Source organism: Hibiscus syriacus, unplaced genomic scaffold (genome assembly GCF_006381635.1).
Source record: "Hibiscus syriacus cultivar Baekdansim isolate YM2019G1 unplaced genomic scaffold, ASM638163v2 tig00110812_pilon, whole genome shotgun sequence".
In the NCBI taxonomy this organism is placed as follows: Eukaryota; Viridiplantae; Streptophyta; class Magnoliopsida; order Malvales; family Malvaceae; genus Hibiscus; species Hibiscus syriacus.
In genome coordinates, this window is record NW_024062870.1 from 14,417 (window position 1) to 35,920 (window position 21,504).

The 21,504-nt window shown below is 35.9% G+C and overlaps 2 protein-coding genes across 2 annotated transcripts; one reads left to right on the plus strand and one right to left on the minus strand.

The window, feature by feature from the left end:
- Positions 1-44: 44 nt before the first annotated feature.
- LOC120141540 (cell division protein FtsZ homolog 1, chloroplastic-like) lies at positions 45-14,086 on the minus strand. Its single transcript, XM_039156379.1, has 6 exons — positions 13,844-14,086; positions 13,181-13,280; positions 12,830-13,063; positions 976-1,139; positions 535-768; positions 45-398 (listed from the first exon to the last, which is right to left on the minus strand). Exons 1-6 carry the CDS (start codon positions 14,084-14,086, stop codon positions 138-140), a joined length of 1,236 nt encoding a protein of 411 aa, XP_039012310.1. The 3' UTR covers positions 45-137.
- Positions 14,087-17,022: 2,936 nt separating this feature from the next.
- Positions 17,023-20,063, plus strand: LOC120141627 (serine/threonine-protein phosphatase PP-X isozyme 2). Its single transcript, XM_039156444.1, has 8 exons — positions 17,023-17,316; positions 18,089-18,241; positions 18,320-18,382; positions 18,460-18,545; positions 18,802-18,877; positions 18,958-19,226; positions 19,299-19,377; positions 19,581-20,063. The coding sequence occupies exons 1-8, from the start codon at positions 17,176-17,178 to the stop codon at positions 19,629-19,631; spliced, it is 918 nt and encodes a 305-aa protein (XP_039012375.1). The 5' UTR covers positions 17,023-17,175; the 3' UTR covers positions 19,632-20,063.
- Positions 20,064-21,504: the final 1,441 nt, after the last annotated feature.

Below are 21,504 nucleotides of genomic sequence, written 5' to 3' on the forward strand. Positions count from 1 at the left end.
AGATTTAAGCATGAACACATCTATTGTGGACTACACAATCATATAAAACAAATGGCATCTAATAATACTCATAAGCTTCAAGATCTTTACACAACTAACGGCAAAAAGAAGGTAAAAGAGAGAAGAGATCAAAGAAATTAGAAGAATAGCCTTCGTGGAGTTGTTTGAGATGGAACAGTTGAAGGTGACGATGGTTTGTTGGGTAACGATATCCCCTTTCTTTTTTGCCCTCCAAGCTTTTCAGGCTGTTTTGAAGCCTTGGGGTCGGTTAATAATGTCTTCTGAAACGATTGTGAGAAGCCTGTAGCAATAATAGTCACATGGATCTCCCCATTATAACGGTCATCGACAACAGCACCAAATATGATAGCCGAAGGATCAGCCAAACTTGTCACAACCTGAAAACCAACAAAAAGTAAAACATATTACAAAGAGAATGTCTGAAGCATGCAACTAAAATGAATTTCATTTTCCATAAAGATGGTACGATTGAATCACAAAGAAGAAATCAATGGCTTCGAGCACCGTATGTACCTGTGATACTCTATTTACTTCCTGCAAGGTTATATCTTTTCCTCCGGTAATATTATATACCGCAGCAGTAGCTGATTGAATTGATGATCCAATTAACGGAGCCAAAGTTGCTTGCTCTGCCTCTTCTTCTGCGCGGTTTTTGCTGGAGGAAACTCCTACCCCAAGCATTGCAGTCCCAGAATCTTTCATGACGGCCTTAACATCTGCAAAATCCACATTCACCAATCCAGGTATCTACAAAAAGAAAGGAACAAATTCCATTAAGTGATACGCTAAAAACAGGAAAAACAATTATAAAACCAAGTTCAAATGGTTTGAGCATTTAATAATTTATGACCTAGATGACAACGATTCATGCATCACTGTGTATTTTCAATAGTTTTTCATGCCAAAGGTCATAATGTCTGAAACTGTAGTGTGGCATGTGAAAGAATCAGAGACCGTTATTATATCTGAAATTCCTTGAACCCCTTGGCGCAGAACATCATCAGCGAGAAGAAAAGCATCTTGCAGAGGTGTCTGCTCATCAGCAATATCAAGCAGACGGTCATTGGGAATCACTATGAGAGTATCAACAGTCTTTTGCAACTTTTCGATAGCCTCTACTGCCTGCAAATATAGAGATATAAGACAACTATTTTGACATTAAATGATCGAAAACTCGATGGAATATACACTTATTGACATTGTCGTAACCGATTTTCGTCTGGACACGAATTTATTTGGCAGAAAAGTATAATGAATGAAATAAATGGTTTTTTAAGAAAATATTTTAGAGTCGTCATCGACCTTTTGGGTTAGGTAAGTCGAATACCTAAAAATCATCTTTTAAAAGAGTTTTGAATAAAATATTATTTAAAAGATAAATCAGTATGCGTATAACAAAAAATTCATTCTTTTTAGTAATAAAAAGGGATTCGTGGTCGGTTATGTTTGGGAAAATATTAGCACCCCCATAACGCCCAAAATTGATACCTTTCAATTATAAATTGTCTCTAGTAGTGAAGTTTAAGAATTCGAATATGAATTTAATTTACGACCTTGTTATTTCAGATTCAATTGAATAATTCTAAGAAAAATTATATTAAAATATTTTTTATAAAATTAAAGTAACTATATATATAGTGTTTTATAAATAGGGTATTTATTTGTTTAAAATATCATAAAAGTACATCTAGTTACTTTAAGACAACCTTTTTTTAATATTTATAAATAAATAAATATTTTTATTTTATTAATTTGTGAAATTAATCAAATAATATTTACAAATCTTTCATATATATATATATATATATATATATATTAATATGACTGAAATAAAATAAAGATAAAAAAAAATAATAGTTAAAGTACTAAAATAACAATATTAAAAAATAAAGGACAATAATAAAAATTAAAATAAAATTATAATTAAACAATAACCAAAATTAAAGAAATTAAAAATATAAGATTAATTTACAAAAATATATAAATTAATAGCTCTAATTCGAAATATAATAAAATATAGGTATTAACAGTGCGATTTATCCCTAAATAATATTTGAATTAAATTATAAATTATTAAAATTTAAGGGATTAAATCTAATATTTATCCTAAATATATATAAATACTAGCAGAGACTAACACAAAAACATGATTTTAGTGACCCAATTGAAACTATTACAAATTTAGAGGAACTGCGAACATCATATTCCCAAGTGGGAGATTACACAAACACTCATTCCCTAAAAAGACGTAGTTTCGATTTGGGTATAAATAGGCCAATATAGGCCTAAAATCTTTAATTCTTCTCATTTGTTCATTTTGGTTTTCTCTCCTTAGAGAGATAAGCTCTCCCTTCTCTCTAAATTCCCTCATCAGAGGGAACTCCGACCACCAGCCGTTCACCGACCGATCATTATTCGGTTACCGCCGGTCACTATTCCAATCACTATTCACGGTCGAAAAAAATTGAAATAGCTCAAATCGTAGATCAACTTACCCTAAACCTGAAACCACCCTTATTTTTTCCTATAAAATTTCAAAACGGCCTTGATCTAAGATTTTACCTTCGGTAAAACAACTATTCCAACGACGTTTAGGCTTCGACGAAGGTAAAATCTCATTTCTTTTCTTCTCCTTTTGGTTTGTTTGTTGCTCGTTGGTGTTGTTTGCTTTCTTCCCGTTCTTGTCGTTGTTGTGTTCTCCTTTTTTTGTAGGGAAATCAAGGCTTTTTATAGCCCTCGAAAGATCTTGGACACCGTTCATTTTGGTGAGTCACCGGATCTACGATGATGACTCACCATAGGGTGAGGTGTGCGGTTCTCATTGCTTCTTCTAGATCTTCTGTTGGAGGCGGCGGCGTTGTGGCAGTCACCGATTGGGGAACCTGGAGGCAGCGCCGGAATAGTCCCTAGGGTTGGTGAATCCTAAGATTCTTGCTAGATTGGATCTAGACCGTTGGATCTGGAGGCTAATATAAGATGTGAAAACCCTAATCGGGTTTTGGGCTTCTTGGGCTTGAACCGGGTCTGGGCCTGAATCGGGTTGATTTTGTAAAATGAGCATTCATGTTGTATTATTTGTAATAATAAATATATATAATAATAATAATAATAATAATAATTTCTTATAATAATAATAAGAGAAAATCGCCTCAGTGACCAAAAATGCCTTATAATATACGATTTTAACCAACTTTTTTTGGATTTGCCAAAATGACCAACAAAATCGCAACGCGAAATAAAAATCGCAACGCGATCCCCAGAATCGCAAATCAGTTTCCAAAATCGCAACGCGATTCTTGACAATCGCAATGCGATAGTACAAATTCGCATTGCGATTTTCCAGAATCGCAACGCGAATATGAAAATCGCAACGCGAACACATAAATCGCAACGCGTATCCGTAAATCGCAACGTGTATCCGTAAATCGCAACGCGTATCCGTAAATCGCAATGCGTATCCGTATATCGCAACGCGTATCCGTAAATCGCAACGACAATACGTAAAATCGCAACGCGTATCCGTAAATCGCAACGCGATTTTTAAAGCGCCATTATAATCGCTACGCGTATTTTATTTTCAAATTACAAAAACGAATATTAAGACAAAATCCCGTAATCGCAACTCATAACCTAAAACCTAAAATCACAACTCAGTCCCATCTCCATCTCTCACTCTCTACGGCGAAATCCGTCCCCATCTCCGAAGATTTCCGTCCCCATCTCCGGCGAAATACCTCACAACCATTCACGGTCAGAAATCCCTCACAATATTCAGAAATGGAAAATCAACCTCCGAGGGTTAGTTTTTTTAATTATTTTTATTTTGAAATTTTTGCATTATTGTAGGTTTTTCATATTGAAACTGATGATAAGTTTACTGGTCATTTCAATAATAGATTAACCATTTCACTTAGATTTCATTTCGCGTTACGATTCTCTCGTTGCGATTTTCATTTCGCGTTGCTATTCTCTCGTTGCGATTTTCAAGTTAGTATTTGTCTTTGTCTTTGTTCTGTCTTTTGGTTGAAGTAATGCAATCCATTCAAGTTTCAATTTGCAGAAGAGTCGCAACGAGATAAATGAAAATCGCAACGTGAAAATGACTATCTGCAACGAGAAAAATGAAAATCGCAACGAGAGAATTGCAACGAGAGAATCGCAACGCGAAACCAAAATCGCATTGCGATTTTCATTTCGCGTTGCGATTCTCTCGTTGCGATTTTCATTTCGCGTTGCGATTCTCTCGTTGCGATTTTCATTTCTCTAGTTGCGACAGTCATTCTCTCGTTGCGATTTTCATTTCAACCAAAAGACAAAACAGTGTTGCAAATTTTAGTTTCAAGAATAAACTACTACTTTTTATGTTTATTGTTTTTGGTATATCTTCACAGTGTAGTTTTTGGTATATCTAACTTGGTATGTTTATTGTTTTTGTAGAAATTTTTTTCGGCTTCATTGACATTAAGGAATAAATTAGCTAGCCACTACAATTGCTTCGAAGCTTTCACCTGCACAAAGACAATTGTTTGAGGAAACCTGCTTCGGGCCATGGCTGAGAGTACAGCATCCGGGTGGAGATGCTAATTTGACCCATTTGTGGCTTCAGACCATGACATCAAATCTACCCGACAGTATACAACGTGGTGAGGAAGAGATATGGTTTCATTTTCCACCAGTGTATACTTGTTTTGGGCGGAAGGAGTTCTGCTTAATCACTGGTCTACGATTCGGACACGATGATGTAGGCCGGTACACTCGTCATATCGCCCGCCCATCATGGTTATCCCGGGTTTTTCGGATGAGTCAATGGAGAAGCCGAACCTACACATCGACGACCTGAAGAAATTGTTTAATAAGAAAGCTGGTTTCACTCGGATGGATGACGTCGTTGTTGTCCGAGTATGCCTTCTACTACTTGTGTATGCCGGCTTTTTAGGCAGAGAGGCCAGACAACCTATTCCTGGGAGCTAATAATATTGGTAGAGGACCTGAATGCATGGAATCTGTTTCCGTGGGGTTCGTATATATGGAAAGCTACCGGACTAAGTTGTCTACTGCCTTTGATGACCGCAAAAGTTTGCGTGGCGATGGGTCGAAATACACTTTGTCAGGCTTTGTTTGGGCCTTTAAGGTAAGAATTTCTATATAATGTTTCTAAAATTATAATTAATTATTTAACAATTACTAATTTTGTTATTATATTGTTTGTAGATTTGGATATTCGAGGCTTTCCCCAGCATGCGTACATATGCAATAAAAACGTCAAATGATATTCCAAGGGCTATTTCCTGGAAGAGGAAAAATCTGTTGGATTGGGAAGACTTAATACCATATGCGACAATAAATAATGTAAGTTAACACAAATACTTTCATATAATATATAACAAGTTATTAATAGTAGACGTTTAACTTTGTTTGAGTTTTTATATTGTTAGGAGGCCAACATTCCATTACAAAGACTGACACCCACGGAGGAAGAGCTTGCCACTGATTGGTGGCAAGCTAGTCAGAGTTTTTTTGATGGCACGGATGATGAGCAGCATCCACTTCCTCCAATTCGAGAGCCATCACCTCACCCAGAGCCATCACCCGATCGACCCGACTATACACCTCTAGAACGAGAGCCATCACCTATCCCGTCACATCATCGAGCCTCTTCTCCACCATCACCTCATGATAGGCGACCGGTAAAGAGACCACGACATTTATCTCCTTGTTCTCCACCTCCACGGGATGAGTTACGTGATGAGGTCAATGCCTTGCGTGAGGAGATCGGTACTCTACGCGATAACGATGGTGCATGGCGTGTGGAGGTGTCAACTTTAAGTGGTGAGGTTGCCGCTCTACGTGAGATGATAGTATCGTTGCAGAATGAGGTTCATACTCTACGCAACGAGGTAAGTTTAAGATTTTCCATATTTAACTTAATGATAAATTTACTCGTAATTTCACTTAGATTAGCCATTTCACTTAGATTGCTTAGTAAATTTATTCGGTTGCTGCCAATTCTGCTAAACTGTGTATTCTTTAACACTGTGAAATAGTATTTGTCTTTGTTTTGTCTTTTGGTTGAAAGTAAATTTGTTCGGTTGCTGCCAATTCTGCTAAACTGTGTATTCTTTAACACTGTGAAATAGTATTTGTCTTTGTTTTGTCTTTTGGTTGAAAGTAAATTTGTTCGGTTGCTGCCAATTCTGCTAAACTGTGTATTCTTTAACACTGTGAAATAGTATTTGTCTTTGTTTTGTCTTTTGGTTGAAAGTAAATTTGTTCGGTTGCTGCCAATTCTGCTAAACTAATACCCTGAAGTCAGTATTTGTCTTTGTTTTGTCTATTGGTTGAAGTAATGCAATCCATTCAAGTTTCAATTTGCAGAAGAAGAAATAGTTTACTTTCGCAACACGAAACTTAAAATCGCAACGCGCAACGCAAATGAAAATCGCAACGACAGAATCGCAACGCGAAACCAAAATCGCAACGCGCAACGCGAAACCAAAATCGCATTGTGATTTTCATTTCGCGTTGCGATTCTCTCGTTGCGATTTTCATTTCGCATTGCGATTCTGTCGTTGCGATTTTCATTTCACGTTGCGATTTTGGTTTCACATTGCGATTTTGGTTTCTCGTTGCGATTCTCATTTCACGTTGCGATTTTAAGTTTCGTGTTGCAAAAGTAAACTATTTCTTCTTCTGCAAATTGAAACTTGAATGGATTGCATTACTTCAACCAATAGACAAAACAAAGACAAATACTAACTTCAGGGTATTAGTTTGAAACATATTTTTCTTTGTTATCTGATGCATTTTGTGAACTATGATAGAATAATGACTTGGGTGAATACAATGCAAGTTTGAAACATATTTGTCTTTGTTTTCACTATTTAAATATCATGTCTGTTTATTTACTGATTTTTGTATTTAATTATTTAGCGGCCCGATAGAGTGGATGCTTTACGTCGGGTTATGCTTGCACGACGGAGTTCACGCATCAGACAGCGTGCACGTGCTATTAAGTCTCCGTACACCCCAATAGTACGAAGACACCGCAAGAAGAAGCCCGACTCGCCTGTCATCCCTCAAGAGTCCACTCCTATCGTTGAAGAGGCCCCCCTATCATTCCTCGAGAGTCCCCTCCCACCGTTCAAGAGGCCACTGTCATCATTGAAGAGGTCCCTCCCACCATTCAAGAGCCCGATTCACATGGCGTCATATGTAGGCTTCTTGAGAAACCCTCTGACGTGCGGACATGATGGATTCAAGTTGGCTCTCGTATGAGTTACCGGCCAGTACCATACCGGTATCTGAAGAGGAGAGGAAACAACTACCGGACACAATTCTGGATAACACCCTTTGGGCTAAGACCGCAGTTGATTTTTATCTACATGAGCGGAGCCAGGGGTGTTTCACTGACATATGCAAGCTCACCGATGATATCTATTTGTTGCTTGATCGGTCTTGGTGGGGCGTATTATTAGGGGTCGAAGACAATGGCTATTTCGATGGGGGGGTAAGTCTTATATTTTTCTTATATTTCAATTTGATTAATTTTTTTTTTAAAATTTATGTAAGTCACTAATATATGTCTTTTTTGTAAAACAGCATATCGATGCGTGGGTGACACGTCTTCTAATAATAAGAAAACTTAAGAAAAATAAAAATATACGATATACAATTATGCCGACGTCTTTTAACGCCGTTCACTTGAAGAATGCACGAGATGAATCATTTGATTTGGGCAATGGACAAGCTAAACTTTATCCTGCATGGTGGGAGGTCGATAAGGTTAGTATTTATTTTAGATTGAGTTTAAAGGTTTTATGAAATAAGTGCGCAAATGAATGAATTATTACTTATGATTGCAGGTGTTTATCCCTGTTTTGGAACGTAAACATTGGATTCTCGTCGAGCTTCAGCTCCCATCCCTTAAGACAATAGTGTATGACAGCATGATAAATTACATATCATTGGCTGATTTAAGAGATATTATTAAGGGATGGAGCTCTCATTTGGCTAAATTCTTGGATGCGATCAATTATTGGACTCGTTCTGGAAACAAGAAGCCAAAGAAGCTCAATATTACAGTTATTAGACGAGACCGCGCCACAACAAACGGGAGGAGCCAGAGGAGATTGTGGTCCTCTCGTATGCTTGGCGTTGGAGCGTTTGACGACGGGAAGCACCAAGTATCTACCTCCCACCGATAGAGATAGAGCTGCAGTAGGCTTGTGGTTTCGGCATTATATGGCTAAATCGATATATACGAGACGCTGCCTACCTGCATCCGCGTTATAAAAATGTCCATAAACAATTGGTAAGTTTATAGACTTTTGGTTTGAAAATGTTTGGTTAAGTACCTAGAATAGAATAATTTGCTGTTTGTAGGTTTTAGATGTGTAGAAAGTGTTGTTTGAGCAAATGTTTGGTTTCTGCAGGTTAATCTCAGAAGTGAACTGCGTGAAAATGATGTATGGCTGCAAAAGTTGATTCAATAGTTTAATTGAATGTTTTTTGATTGTTTAATTGATTTGTAAAAGTTGATTCAATAGTAGATGATTGGAAATAAGAATTATTGCTTATTTTTTGATTGTTTAATTGATTTGTAAAAGATGATTTGTAAAAGTTGATTTGTGTAATTGATGCGAACATAATTCTTATTTGTGCTTGTTTAATTGATTGAAATGTAATGGTTGATTTTGTTGATTTCAATCTGCATTATATTGAAATGAAAATCGCAATGCGAAATGAAAATCGCAACGAGAGAATCGCAATGCGAAATGAAAATAGCAATGCGGAAATGAAAATCGCAACGAGAGAATCGCAATGCGATTTTCATTTCGCATTGCGATTTTCATTTCCGCATTGCGATTCTCTGTTGCGATTTTCATTTCGCATTGCGATTTTCATTTCGCATTGCGATTCTCTCGTTGCGATTTTCATTTCGCATTGCGATTTTCATTTCCGCATTGCGATTCTCTCGTTGCGATTTTCATTTCTCGTTGCGATTTTCATTTCGCATTGCGATTTTCATTTCCGCATTGCGATTTTCTTGTTGGGATTTTCATTTCGCATTGCAATTCTCTCGTTGCGATTGTAATTTCCGTGTTGCGATAGTCAAATGCATGCCTAATAAGTGATAACAACTGAATAACAAGAGTTGGTTAAGTCAAAATGGTTGGCCTGAGTCATTAATTCAACTGAAAATGTTAAAAGTTCACACATAAAATCCACATAATACAACGTTTGCATTTAAAAATCACCTAAGTTAACAGTCCCAAAAGGTGAAGCCAATTGTGATTGGGATTTTAAAGATGATTGCCTTTTGCTTGACACCATATGAGCTTTGGATTTTGATGAGGATCCATATTTTGGTAGAGGAAAAGATGATTTTGATGGCACTGGTGATCCACATGTCAACCTTGTATGACCACTTTCCTTGCACGACTACATGTCGATCTCTTCTTCTCTTCACCCTTAGACGGTATACGATCGTGACTTTTTGGTCGGCCAGGTAGCCTTCTGTCCATGGCTGGTGGCAAAACTGTTTGTAAGTCATCTGGTATGTCCCACTCAGAATGATGTGGAATAGGGTAGACAATCTCGGCATAAGTCTGTCGATAAACTTCTGTAGTGTAGCAATCCATAGCGTATGCGCTTGAATCATTCTTGTTTAAATGAAGAGCAACTTTTATAACATGGCCACACGGATAACCAGATGTTTGTCATTTCATACAACTACATGTCTTTGCATTTAGATCGACTAGCCCATTTAAGTTATTATCCAGTACTTGAAACAAAGTGTTTGAACATGGTTCAACTCTCCATGACGTTGACTTCACAACACGTTTCGTTATCTTTTTTTCAGTCCATGGTGTAACACGATGTTCCAATGTTCCTGTAAATTTAAATAAACAATACTTAGTAAAATATATAAATATGATAAGTTACGAATTCAAAGAAATAATACCTGCATGGTTTCTTTTCTTGTAGTACCACTGTTGAATAGAGGCTCGAAAAAACTCCATTAACATAGTAATGGGTAATTTCCGGGAATGACGACTTAGAGCGTTGATTGATTCTGCACTATTAGACGTCATGAAACCATATCTTGCTCCAAGTTGATGTACTCTTGACCATCTTTCAAACCCGACATCTTCTAGTGTTTGAGCACACTGAGGCAAAACACGTCTTAAACAATTTATATGCTTATTGAAATCCACTTCCCGATAAGCTTTTACAGCCTTCCAATATGTCCATTTGTGCTTTTTATACCAGCAGACCTTGATTTTAGATTTCTATACAAATGAACACCACAAAGTCCATGAAAAGCATCTGGGAAACACCTTCTAACAGCGTTGTCAATTGAGTTTGCCCTATCGGATATGATTGTCAGATTGCTAATAGGACCTATGCAATCCCTAAGATGCCCCATAAACCATGTCCATGAATCAGAGGTTTCAGATTTGCCAACCCCGTAAGCTATTGGCAATATCCCATTGTTAGCATCCATGGCTACTGCTAATAAGTTTACTCCAAGGTATCGACCTTTCAAATGTGCTCCGTCAACTATAATAACTGGGCGCATGCAAGTAATAAACGAACGAATTTACAAAATAATATACACAAGAAATATAATCATTTAAATGTGAAATGCATGTAACTAACAAAAATGAGTCAACAAAATTATATTGATTTACTAACCGTAACACCAATGGCGATAAACAGCAACTCAAAGTGTCCATCTCTATCTGTTTTGATATGAGTTACCGACCCAGGATTTTTCAGCTTTAAATTGTGACAATAAGCGGCAGTTGGGCAAACGATGCTTCTGGCGACCCCCTCAACAATTCCAAGGCATAACATTTGGCTCTCCAAGCTTGAGAATATGATATACTAATATTGAACCGAGCATTCATGTCAGTCATAATTTCATGTCCCCGATATACCCTGCCATTCAAAAACATTAACTCAGCCAGAAAACCACCCAACACCTTTTTGTTTGCCTGTCTATGGTGAGGAAAAACTTGGGTTCTTGAACATGTATGTTTATCAATAAAAGTCCTAACTTGAAACATTTCGCAATCTTTTATTCTCTTTGCAATCATACGCCACGTACAGTTTTTGTCAATCATACACATTGTTTCGAAACGATCTTTGCTTGATTTGTTAACTTTTAGTTGATAGCCATCTTCCACACATTTTGTATACAAAGCTATCTTCAAGTCTTCCTTTGTATCAAAACAATCATCTTTCTTGATACGAATAACTTTTGTGTAACAATCAACTGCTTTTTTTACCAACTCTTCTTCCGGTATCTGAAGTAATTCTGGCATATTCCAGTTATACGCCCGTGGCATTTTCTTTTCTTCGGTGACTTTTTCTTCTTCTTTTTCTTCTTCAGGATTATATGAATTACAGAATGGATGTTCAACATGTTCATTCACAGTCGTAACTTCCTCCTCATTATCATCAACAATACATTCTTCGACAACGGCTGTTTCATCATCAAAATTCGGGTATTGACCAATATCAAAATCATTACACGCATGGTTTGTTTCTTCTTCTGAAACATCATCAAAATCCGTGTATTGACCAATATCAAAGTCCGGATATTGACCAAGACCAAATTTCGAATACTGACTAGTACTCACAATTTTTTCTGTTGGCTCATCATCGTCTAACTGGTCAATACGAAAACCGGAATTTGGTGCTGAAAGTTGATTGGGATTTGGATTAGAGAAAGGTTGTGGGTTTTGAGAAAAACTTAGTTGATTACTACCCGCTACTGACCCAACAATACTACTTCTAGGTTCAACAACATACAATGTAACATCATCTTGTGAAACACTAATGTAAGCAATGAATCGTTCAACATCTTCATTGTCGGTTAACAAATAAACTTTACCATTTCTCTGATAAGATAGCCTAAATCACTTAGGGGCTCTAAATTCAATTTATTTGAAACACGTAGCATTAGAGTTTCATAAGTTAACTTTTGTAAAAACAATTTTAGTTGAAGATTCATGGGTAAAGGCATATATTGTAAAACACCATGAACATTATCCCATGACCCTCCAAAACACAAATCTATCCAAACATGATCAACATTAGATGATTTCATGGTTGTAAATTAATTTACTAAACAGACGAGCTGCGAAACTAAAACCTGTTGCCGGATTGGGAAGGATGTCGTTGGATATAGGAACGGATGTCGCCGGAGAGAGTGATAGATGGAGATGGAATGAGTTGCGATTTAGGGATTTAGTTTATGATTTGCTGCTGTTGCGTAGTTATATACCCAAAATTTCAGTGTTGTGATTTACAGATTCTCGTTGCGATTTACGGATTATCGTTGCGATTTACAGATTCTCGTTGCGATTTACGGATTCTCGTTGCGATTTACGGATACGCGTTGCGATATACGGATACGCATTGCGATTTACGGATACGCGTTGCTATTTACGGATACATGTTGCGGTTTACGGATACGCGTTGCGATTTATGTGTTCGCGTTGCGATTTTCATATTCGCGTTGCGATTTTGCGAAACTGCGATTTTCAATCGCGTTGCGATTTTGGAAACTGATTTGCGATTCTGGGGATCGCGTTGCGATTTTTATTTCGCGTTGCGATTTTGTTGGTCATTTTGGCAAATCCAAAAAAAGTTGGTTAAAATCGTATATTATAAGGCATTTTTGGTCACTGAGACGATTTTCTCTAATAATAATAACCCAATTGGTTCTCTACTGGACTAGGATTTAAGGTTATATATCTTTCACTCTCGAGCATCGAATGGGGGGAGTCAAATAAACATGCCTGCACTGTTCGTTTACGTCCCTCAAAGCTGAAGGGATAGGTTACCACACCAACAGTTAAATAACCAGCCTCTTTGGCTATCTGGGCAACAACTGGAACAGCACCGGATCCAGTGCCTCCGCCAATGCCTGCAGTTATAAAGACAAGATCCGAGCCCTTGAGAGCATTTGCAATGGCATCTCTAGATTCCTCTGCAGCTTGTTCACCCAAAAGTGGATTTCCACCGGTGCCTACATTTCAGTCAGTTGATTCACATCATTAAATCAAATATAAAGCAAGTAAATAGCCCTAATACAAATCACAAGAGACGAAACGGTATTCGTATTGATCAAACAAGAGTTCTTGACCTAGTCCCCGAGTCAAAAGCTCCCCAATTTGAAGTGGGTTCTCAGCAGCAGACTGTAGTAGGGCTTGGGAATCCGTGTTTATCGCATAGAAATCAATACCCTAATTCCAAAACAAAGCAGCAATGGCATCAGTAATTTCCTCCATGGAAGTTAAACATCGTGACTATATTAATGCATTCAAGACCAAAGTGTCTTCAATTATCATCTCCATTACCTTCATATACGCAGTTTAAATTCAACCTAACGAAATTTCCGCAAAAACAAACAAAGAGAGCTAAGTTTTCAGCTCATAAGGCAAATTCACATAAAAACCATTGACAAATCATCAAACATTAATTTCAAAATGGCACCGAGTTTATACAGAGGAAAATTTGAAATTAGCTTACAACTTAATTTCCCAAATTCTCAAACCGACAACCAGGACCCATCAAACCACAATGTCGGCTAAAACCCACCAAGGAAACCTCTTAAAAATAACACTTTAAAGTTCCAGAGTCCAAAAAGATGGGAAACCGCCCACAAAATTCTCCATTTTCCAAACTTTAAGCTAAAATCACTTCAAGAAACAACATTCTATGGATTTGAGAGTAAAAAAACCCGTGAAATTTCACATAATTTGCGAGCCTTAAGCAAAACCCAATAGGATAACAGCTGAAAACTAACCTGTAGGCCGCTACCGATCATTCGGTTAACAGCATTGTTACCACCTCCGCCAACACCAACCACCTTTATCTTAGCAGTTTCCATTGGAGCAAAGGAACAGCTTATCCCTCCAAAACGGTGACGCTTCCTCAAAGGACTTTTCTTCAATGGATTTTTTGACGAAAAACGTAGTCTCGAAGAGGAAGAAGAAGAAAATTTTATTGATATTAATTCCTTTGGGTTTATTACTCGAAGTGTCGCCATTTTTTGGGGAAAAAATGAAAAGGGTTGAATAAAGGGGGTTTCTTTTAAATGAATGGGGAGGGAAAGAGAGAGGGTTTTAGTGAGATTTTCAGTAAATTTTCATAATTTTATGAGAGGGAAGGGGAAATGCTCTTGGGAGATCACTCACTTGAACAGATCAGGTCCCAATGGTTTTTAGCAACAGAACATTGCAAACGGTGTCCTTTGCTCTTCTTCCTTCATACTTTTTGTCTCGTGTACCCCCATCGATTTTCCTTTTTGTTTTCTTCAAAACGAATCAAACTGATGAGGCAAAATACGATTTTAAGATTAGCTTAAGCAAAATTTGAAAATAAGGTAAAGTCTAAACAAAAAGTTAAATTCAATATATTTATCCAAAAATACATTTTAAATTAGAATTTGTTTAAATTTTTTTATCATAATAACTAAAGCATAATTCTAATGTAATTAGTGATGATGGATGGATGAATGAATGAATTTCAGAAATAATTATGTATGTTAAGATGTGAATCCCCAACTTATTAAATATTTACATAAGTTAATTGAATTTATTAAACTCCTTGCCAACTTATAACCATGAATTATTTAAACAGAAATTTTATGAGTTCTTAATATATTTCTGGATGTTGTTAAAGTTGCTTCTAAGTTGCAACATGAGATCAGACAGGAAAATTGAACTATAATCTTTTATTTCATCGATAAATTCCATAATCTCTGATAGAACAACTCTAATGTTTTATGAAAATTGAATAATAGATAATAAGTGTAACAAATGAGAAACTGATAGTGTCAAGCTCAAGCTCGAATTCGGCCTAGACACAGAACCAACATCAAAAGACACAAATAATTCTTGATAACTATATTCAGATGTCGATTCGCGGTCTGGCTGTCAGCTTACCGATAATCTTCTGGAGGATGTACTTTAAAGAACTTCACTCCGCTTCACATAAAATGGGGACAATGAGTGGTTTCATTTGAGCAAGATATGCAATTGCCCACCTATCAAAGAAAAAAAAAAGAGCATTAAAAACTAGAAAGACAATCTAATAAGACCATGTTTACTTACTAATAAGTGCTGCATATGATAAAAGTAGCAATTTAGCTAGAATCACTTGATGAACGAGCATCCCACACCCCAAAGGTACTCCTACATAGGTCTTCCCCATGAACACCAGTAACTAAGGTAAACAACGTACAACCTGAGCCCTTGAAAGTGCTGGCGCAATACAGTCCAGCCGAAATCCCGTCTCCAAGTCAAGTTCCTCACTCAAATCCTTCCGCCAAAAGAAAAAGCACTTTTGGGAGGTGAACCAGAGACTAGACCAACTTAATTCTAAGGAATTATGCCCCCCATAGACAGAACTGCGTATTAGTGATTAGGGAGGTGAGGAAAGAAATGCATGCATGTAGATTTTGTCTCTTGGAGGTTTGATTAATCTATGAAAGGATGCATATTTACGAGCTGAATATACGAATCCATCATTTGTATGAATAGTACACAAGCATTCAAGAGTGCTGAAGAAAGAAGAGTAAACATATTCACTGTTCTTTTAAATAATAAAATTCAGAGCTTTATCATCTACAATGGAAGCCCTTAACCTACCTTATTCCACAAACATAGCAACCGTCAAAGTCTCATGCATCGGTAGCATAGCAAAAAATAACAAAGCATGGTACATAAAGTGCTCAGCCTTTAAAATGTATATTATTCAATGAATTCATTGCTAAAAAATCTAATTGAAATGCTAGACCAAAAGTAGGGGTTTCACAATTCGGTTAAAATCGAATTAACCGATTGAATGGAAATCTTTTTGATTAATCGATCGGTTAATTTTGAGTTCATCGAATTAATGAATTTATTAATTATTTAATATATTCTTTATAAATTATTTAGCTAATTGGTTTTTTTAAATTTTGATTTTAACCTAATTAATCGAATAAATTTTAATATCTAATATATATTATTTATAAAATTTAGTTAACTTGGTTAACTCGGTTAATTGACCAATTAACCGAACTTAATCTGATTTGATTGAAAATTTTCAAAAGAAATTCAATTCGATTAACCGTTAAAGAGAAAAAAAATTAATTAATAGATTTTGAATAGTTCAATTCAGTCGGTAACTGAATTAACCGATTGAACACCCCTAATTAAGTGTAAAAATAACGTAGACAAATAAAAACATTATATCAATGTAATTGTTAATTTTAACAATAAATATTTAAAACAACAATACACTATTAATGATAATTTTATTAAAAAAATAAGAACTAAAATAAAATAAAATAATAAAAAAATAATAATAATAATTTAATGAGTAATAAAATAATTTAATCTACAATTTAATATGAAAATTTTATCTTTTTTTAGAGATTACATTTGTGGTATTTTATTTGTAGTATTTACTTTGTTTCATTTATTTCGGAGTTCATATATAAGTTACTGAATAAAACTAAAATGTATTCGACTTTTACTGATTAAATTCTGTATATCCACTAATTTGTATGGTTAAAAATTTATTAAAAAAATAAATGTAAAAAAATAAAAAGGATTATTTTTTATTGTTGGTAGTCAGATTAAATAAAATTAAAGTTTTTAAATGAAAAACAATACATAAATTATATTATCATAATATTTAATTTAAATTTTAAAACAATATAAAGAAATTAAAATATATTCAAACCGATTTATTGGTCCACAAATAAATTATTCCGACAATCTGGACCATTTATCTCCCATATTTTCATCAAGTGGCATGTTTAAACATAAATAAATTATAAATCGTACTTCCATTTTTAAGATAGCCTATGAATGAAAAAGAAACAAATTTGGGCAAAATTCGGAAATCACCTAAAATACAAGTACTAAACTAGCAAAATAACAAAACAAGAGTGTCACAGTAGCAAAACATCAAGCAAACAAAGAGAGAGTCCAAAAAAGAATCGAACCGCCCTTCTAAAAATAATTTCCACCTACTCCTTGGCTCAACGAGAGGCTCCCCGAGATTCATAGATTAGGAGGCTTTTATCAGCCCTTGAATCTAGTCTCTCTTCTCTTTTTGTTTTCTCGGTCTTCGTTGAACAAAAACATGTCAGACCTAGACAGGCAAATAGAGCAGCTGAAGAAGTGTGAGCCCTTGAAAGAATCCGAAGTGAAAGCTCTTTGTCTCAAAGCCATGGAAATCCTTGTCGAAGAAAGTAATGTTCAAAGGGTTGATGCTCCTGTAACTGTAAGTGTTCACGTCTTCTTAAAGATGGGTTTTTTTTTGTGTGGTTAATTTTAGTTCTGTTGGGTTGTTTTTCGTTTGGGTTTTCGTTTGGTGAAAGTAAAAAGTTTTAGCTTTGTGTTGGTTGGTAATAGATGCTTTCTCGGTTGTTTTGTTTAATGGGTTTTTGGCTCTTTGGTTTTTATTGACATTTTAAAGCTCGGTGTTTAGGGATATGAATTATTATGTCTAATGTGTATTTGGGGGGAAAATGGGATTGACTAGGGTTTTGGAGGAGAGTTGATTAAAGAAACGGAATTGACTAGGATTAGAAGCTGGGATTTTGCTTTAATGGTTGGATTTGGTTAAAATAAAAAGTTTATGTATTGGAGCATTGAACACGGGTGGAAGTCAAATGATGGAATTAAGATCTAGGGCCTTTGAAGTTTGGCCAAATTAATGACTAGATTTTTGTCAATGGAACAGTACTTTTGACAGCATTTAGGTTGCTTTTCTGGTTCCGAAACCTATAGCTCTCTTAAACTTAATACCATCCTTTCCTTTTTCATGAACTTAGGGTTTACAGGGTGTTTTGCTGGATTGATGTAAGTCTAAGGTACACGATTTTTGTACGTATATACGGTGGAGGATTAGGTTACTGTTACTTCCTGGAAAGCTTGGGCTGAAAATAAAGTTAACCGGAAATTGTTTATAGAAATTATGTTGCTGTTTTTAATTTGGATACTAGCCTTATGCAATTTGGAATACTCATAGTTCTTTTGATTTCTTTGCATAGATATGTGGTGATATTCATGGGCAGTTTTATGACATGAAAGAGCTTTTTAAAGTAGGAGGTGATTGCCCTAAGACAAATTATTTGTTTCTTGGAGATTTTGTTGACAGAGGGTTTTACTCCGTGGAAACCTTTCTCCTTCTATTGGCCTTGAAGGTAAACTATAGATTATCATTTTCTTTTGGAAAGGTTTGTTGAAATGTTCTTCTTCTCTGATATATTGAGCTTCATCAGGTGAGATATCCGGATCGCATAACGCTCATTAGAGGAAACCATGAAAGTCGTCAGATCACACAGGTCAAACAGTTTTGTTTTGGCTGCTGTATTATATTCTTTTGTTTTCGGAGTATTCAATTTCTGCCATTTCTTAACAGGTATACGGATTCTATGACGAATGCCTGCGTAAATATGGCTCTGTTAATGTTTGGAGATATTGCACTGAAATCTTTGATTACTTAAGGTTTGCCAGTTTCTATTATTAGAAAATATAAATTATAATGGTTTGCCGCTGAAGAATTGTGAAGGGAGCTATTTAGTTGCTTATAAATATTCACAATTAAACCAAATTTGAAAAATGCTGCTTTCCACATTTGCTGTCTGGATTAAGTCCCGTTGATGCTCCACTGACAGTTCTTGCTCCCTCAAATGTACTTTCTTTCGGGTCCTTTTAAGTTACTTTCTGGACAACTTATATTTTGTCAATTATTGTATGCTAGTCTTTCAGCACTTATTGAGAACAAGATTTTTAGTGTCCATGGTGGTCTATCTCCTGCAATATCAACTCTGGATCAGGTCAAAGAAGCTATATTAGATTATTTGACAATTTTCCCCCTGTAGCTTTGTGTTTGCGGTACTGACATAATCTCTTCCAGATTCGAACGATTGATCGGAAGCAAGAAGTACCACATGATGGTGCCATGTGTGACTTGTTGTGGTCTGACCCTGAGGATATTGTTGATGGTTGGGGTTTGAGTCCCCGTGGTGCTGGTTTCCTGTTTGGTGGCAGTGTTGTTACTTCATTCAACCACACAAACAACATCGACTATATATGCCGTGCACATCAGTTAGTTATGGAAGGTTACAAATGGATGTTTAATAACCAGATAGTTACTGTCTGGTCAGCTCCCAATTATTGTTATAGGTAAATTATCAACTTGAGATTTCCAATTCCATTGTGCTGTAGCTTAAAGGTTTGTTCTTGCATATTGCACAGATGTGGTAATGTTGCTGCAATTCTTGAGCTTGATGAAAATCTTAACAAGCAATTTCGTGTGTTTGACGCGGCACCTCAGGTTTGTACTAATTTGCAATTGGTTCCAAATACAGAAAATGCCTGAAAACTATTTGTAATTCATTTTTTTTCATGGAAATATTTACAAATACTCCATACCATATTACCACCTTATCAAGTGCGGTCTATTCAAAGTTTTTCTTCTCATTACGCGTGCTAGGTTGATTACATAGTATGGCTTACTGAAATTCATTATCAATTCAGGAATCAAGAGGCACTCCTGCCAAAAAGCCTGCACCAGATTACTTTCTATGAAATGGATGTGAAGCTTTACCTTTCCTACTTAATTACACTTAAATTTGTCGATGAGAGAATTTCAGTCACTTGACGCATATGTTCGCCTAAAAGCAGAACAGTATTCAATTGATAGGCCGCTCGATGATTAGCGAGAGATGCACTTTCAGTTTGTGATTGTTCAGCTTGCCTTTGATCAATGTGTGCTTGTTGTAATTGTATGTGTGCGTGTTAAGTAGCTGTTACGTGCTACCAAATCCATGTATTGCCCTGTGATTTTATCTCCTGAAGAAAAAGAGGGAAAGAGGAAGAGTGGGGACGATGATTCTTAACGAGAATTTTGAATAGGAACAGTGGGAGAGCGAGTTGTTGCAACTATGATTCTTATATGAGAATTTCTCAAATTGGTTTTGTTTATCCTCATCTTTGACCATAAAAGTTCATTTATATGCCCTTCCAATACCATGTTTTCTTTGTTTCGTGTGTACATGACCCCGGATGAATATGCATCTATTTTCTCGCTAGTTTTTTTCTTCGCAGTCTGCCAATGATCGGGCGATTCGTATGTATGCTGCTCAACCGGCTTAGCCGATTGAACCTTTCTTTCTTTATTTCCAATATCTGCCATTCTGTCATCATCTTCAGTTGGTTAATGGTTCTCCCTTCCCTTTCCTCAACATAAGAACAAAGACCCGTCCCTTCTTTCTTAAATGAATTTTTTTGGTAGCTGGGTTCTTAAATGTGAAAATATGTATACTTCTGTCTCTAATATGTGCGAATCTTTTGCTTTAATTCTTATGGCATCCTAGCATGATATAAACTGTTAAATTGAGTACACGTGATCTTTGATGTGGTGAAATCTTCTTACAAGTGTCTTAAATTATCGATCAAAAAATAATGAACAAATTTTCAGAAAGCCTTTAAGCCAATTAATCTACGTACGTCATTTACTTCAATGCTTATAATTCGACCTGTTGCTTTCAAAGTTTCAATCTTTTGGAAGTAACCCTCCACGGTTCTAAGAAAAACTCAATATGAACAATCCAACGTTTACCAAGCTTCGAGTTTTCATGCTTAGAGCTATATTCCCTCAAACGTCAAACCATATCTGGTGTTATATCCCAACAAGGTCTTGATTTTGCTAAAGGTTTGCTGATTGTGAAAACTCTTTTCAAGGTTCCACTTCACCTGTCTGATATTTAAAGGTCTGTAAAAATCCAACTGATTGGTAAAGTTCATCTGACTCTTTCTGATATCGTGATTTACAGTTTTAAGTTGTCTCCTCCATCGGTTGAAACTGAAGACTGGTGTAGTTGTGATTGTTTCTGGTACTACTGCTAATTTGAGAATGAAGTGGAAGTATTCATACAAAATTTGGGTATACACTATTTCTGATCATGGAACTGCAACTGCTTTTCCACCTTGGCTTTCAACTTTTGTGATACTTTGAAAGATCAAGAAAATTTGTAGGGTTGATCTAGTTGTATCTTTGTTATATTGCTCGACTTGAATAACTCACAAGTCCAATGAGCTTTTCAATTTCTAAATTTGTATTGAAAAATCTCAATTCAAACTCCAACTCAAGTTTACGCGTAAATAATCAAGTTGAAGTCGAGCATGACAATTGAGTTCATTTTTTACAAGGTAAACGAGTTTAATTGAGCTTAACCGAGCTAGTTCAAAACAGTTTATCTCTAATTGAGTCGAGTTGGAAACCTCAATTTATGAGTCAAACTCCATCTTCAACGATTTAAGCTTGAATCGGCTTGGCTCAGTTACACCCTACCCCTATGCGTATCCATTATCCTAATCTTTACCTTGTCATAGCTATGTAACATATGCTAAAAGAACCAGTAACAAATTAATGTCCATTTATGATTTTGATTGTTAAGAT

What these genes read in the sequence shown, in the direction of transcription:
- LOC120141627 (XM_039156444.1), top strand. Translation starts at nt 17,176, where the DNA reads ATGTCAGACCTAGACAGGCAAATAGAGCAGCTGAAGAAGTGTGAGCCC. An exon ending in AAAGTCGTCAGATCACACAG is followed by an intron (nt 18,383 to 18,459) that starts GTCAAACAGTTT and finishes ATTTCTTAACAG; the next exon opens with GTATACGGATTCTATGACGA. An exon ending in TGTTTGACGCGGCACCTCAG is followed by an intron (nt 19,378 to 19,580) that starts GTTTGTACTAAT and finishes TTATCAATTCAG; the next exon opens with GAATCAAGAGGCACTCCTGC.
- LOC120141540 (XM_039156379.1), bottom strand. Translation starts at nt 14,086, where the DNA reads ATGGCGACACTTCGAGTAATAAACCCAAAGGAATTAATATCAATAAAA. An exon ending in TAAACGAACAGTGCAGGCAT is followed by an intron (nt 1,140 to 12,829) that starts GTTTATTTGACT and finishes ATTTGCAGGCAG; the next exon opens with TAGAGGCTATCGAAAAGTTG. An exon ending in GAATTTCAGATATAATAACG is followed by an intron (nt 769 to 975) that starts GTCTCTGATTCT and finishes TTCTTTTTGTAG; the next exon opens with ATACCTGGATTGGTGAATGT.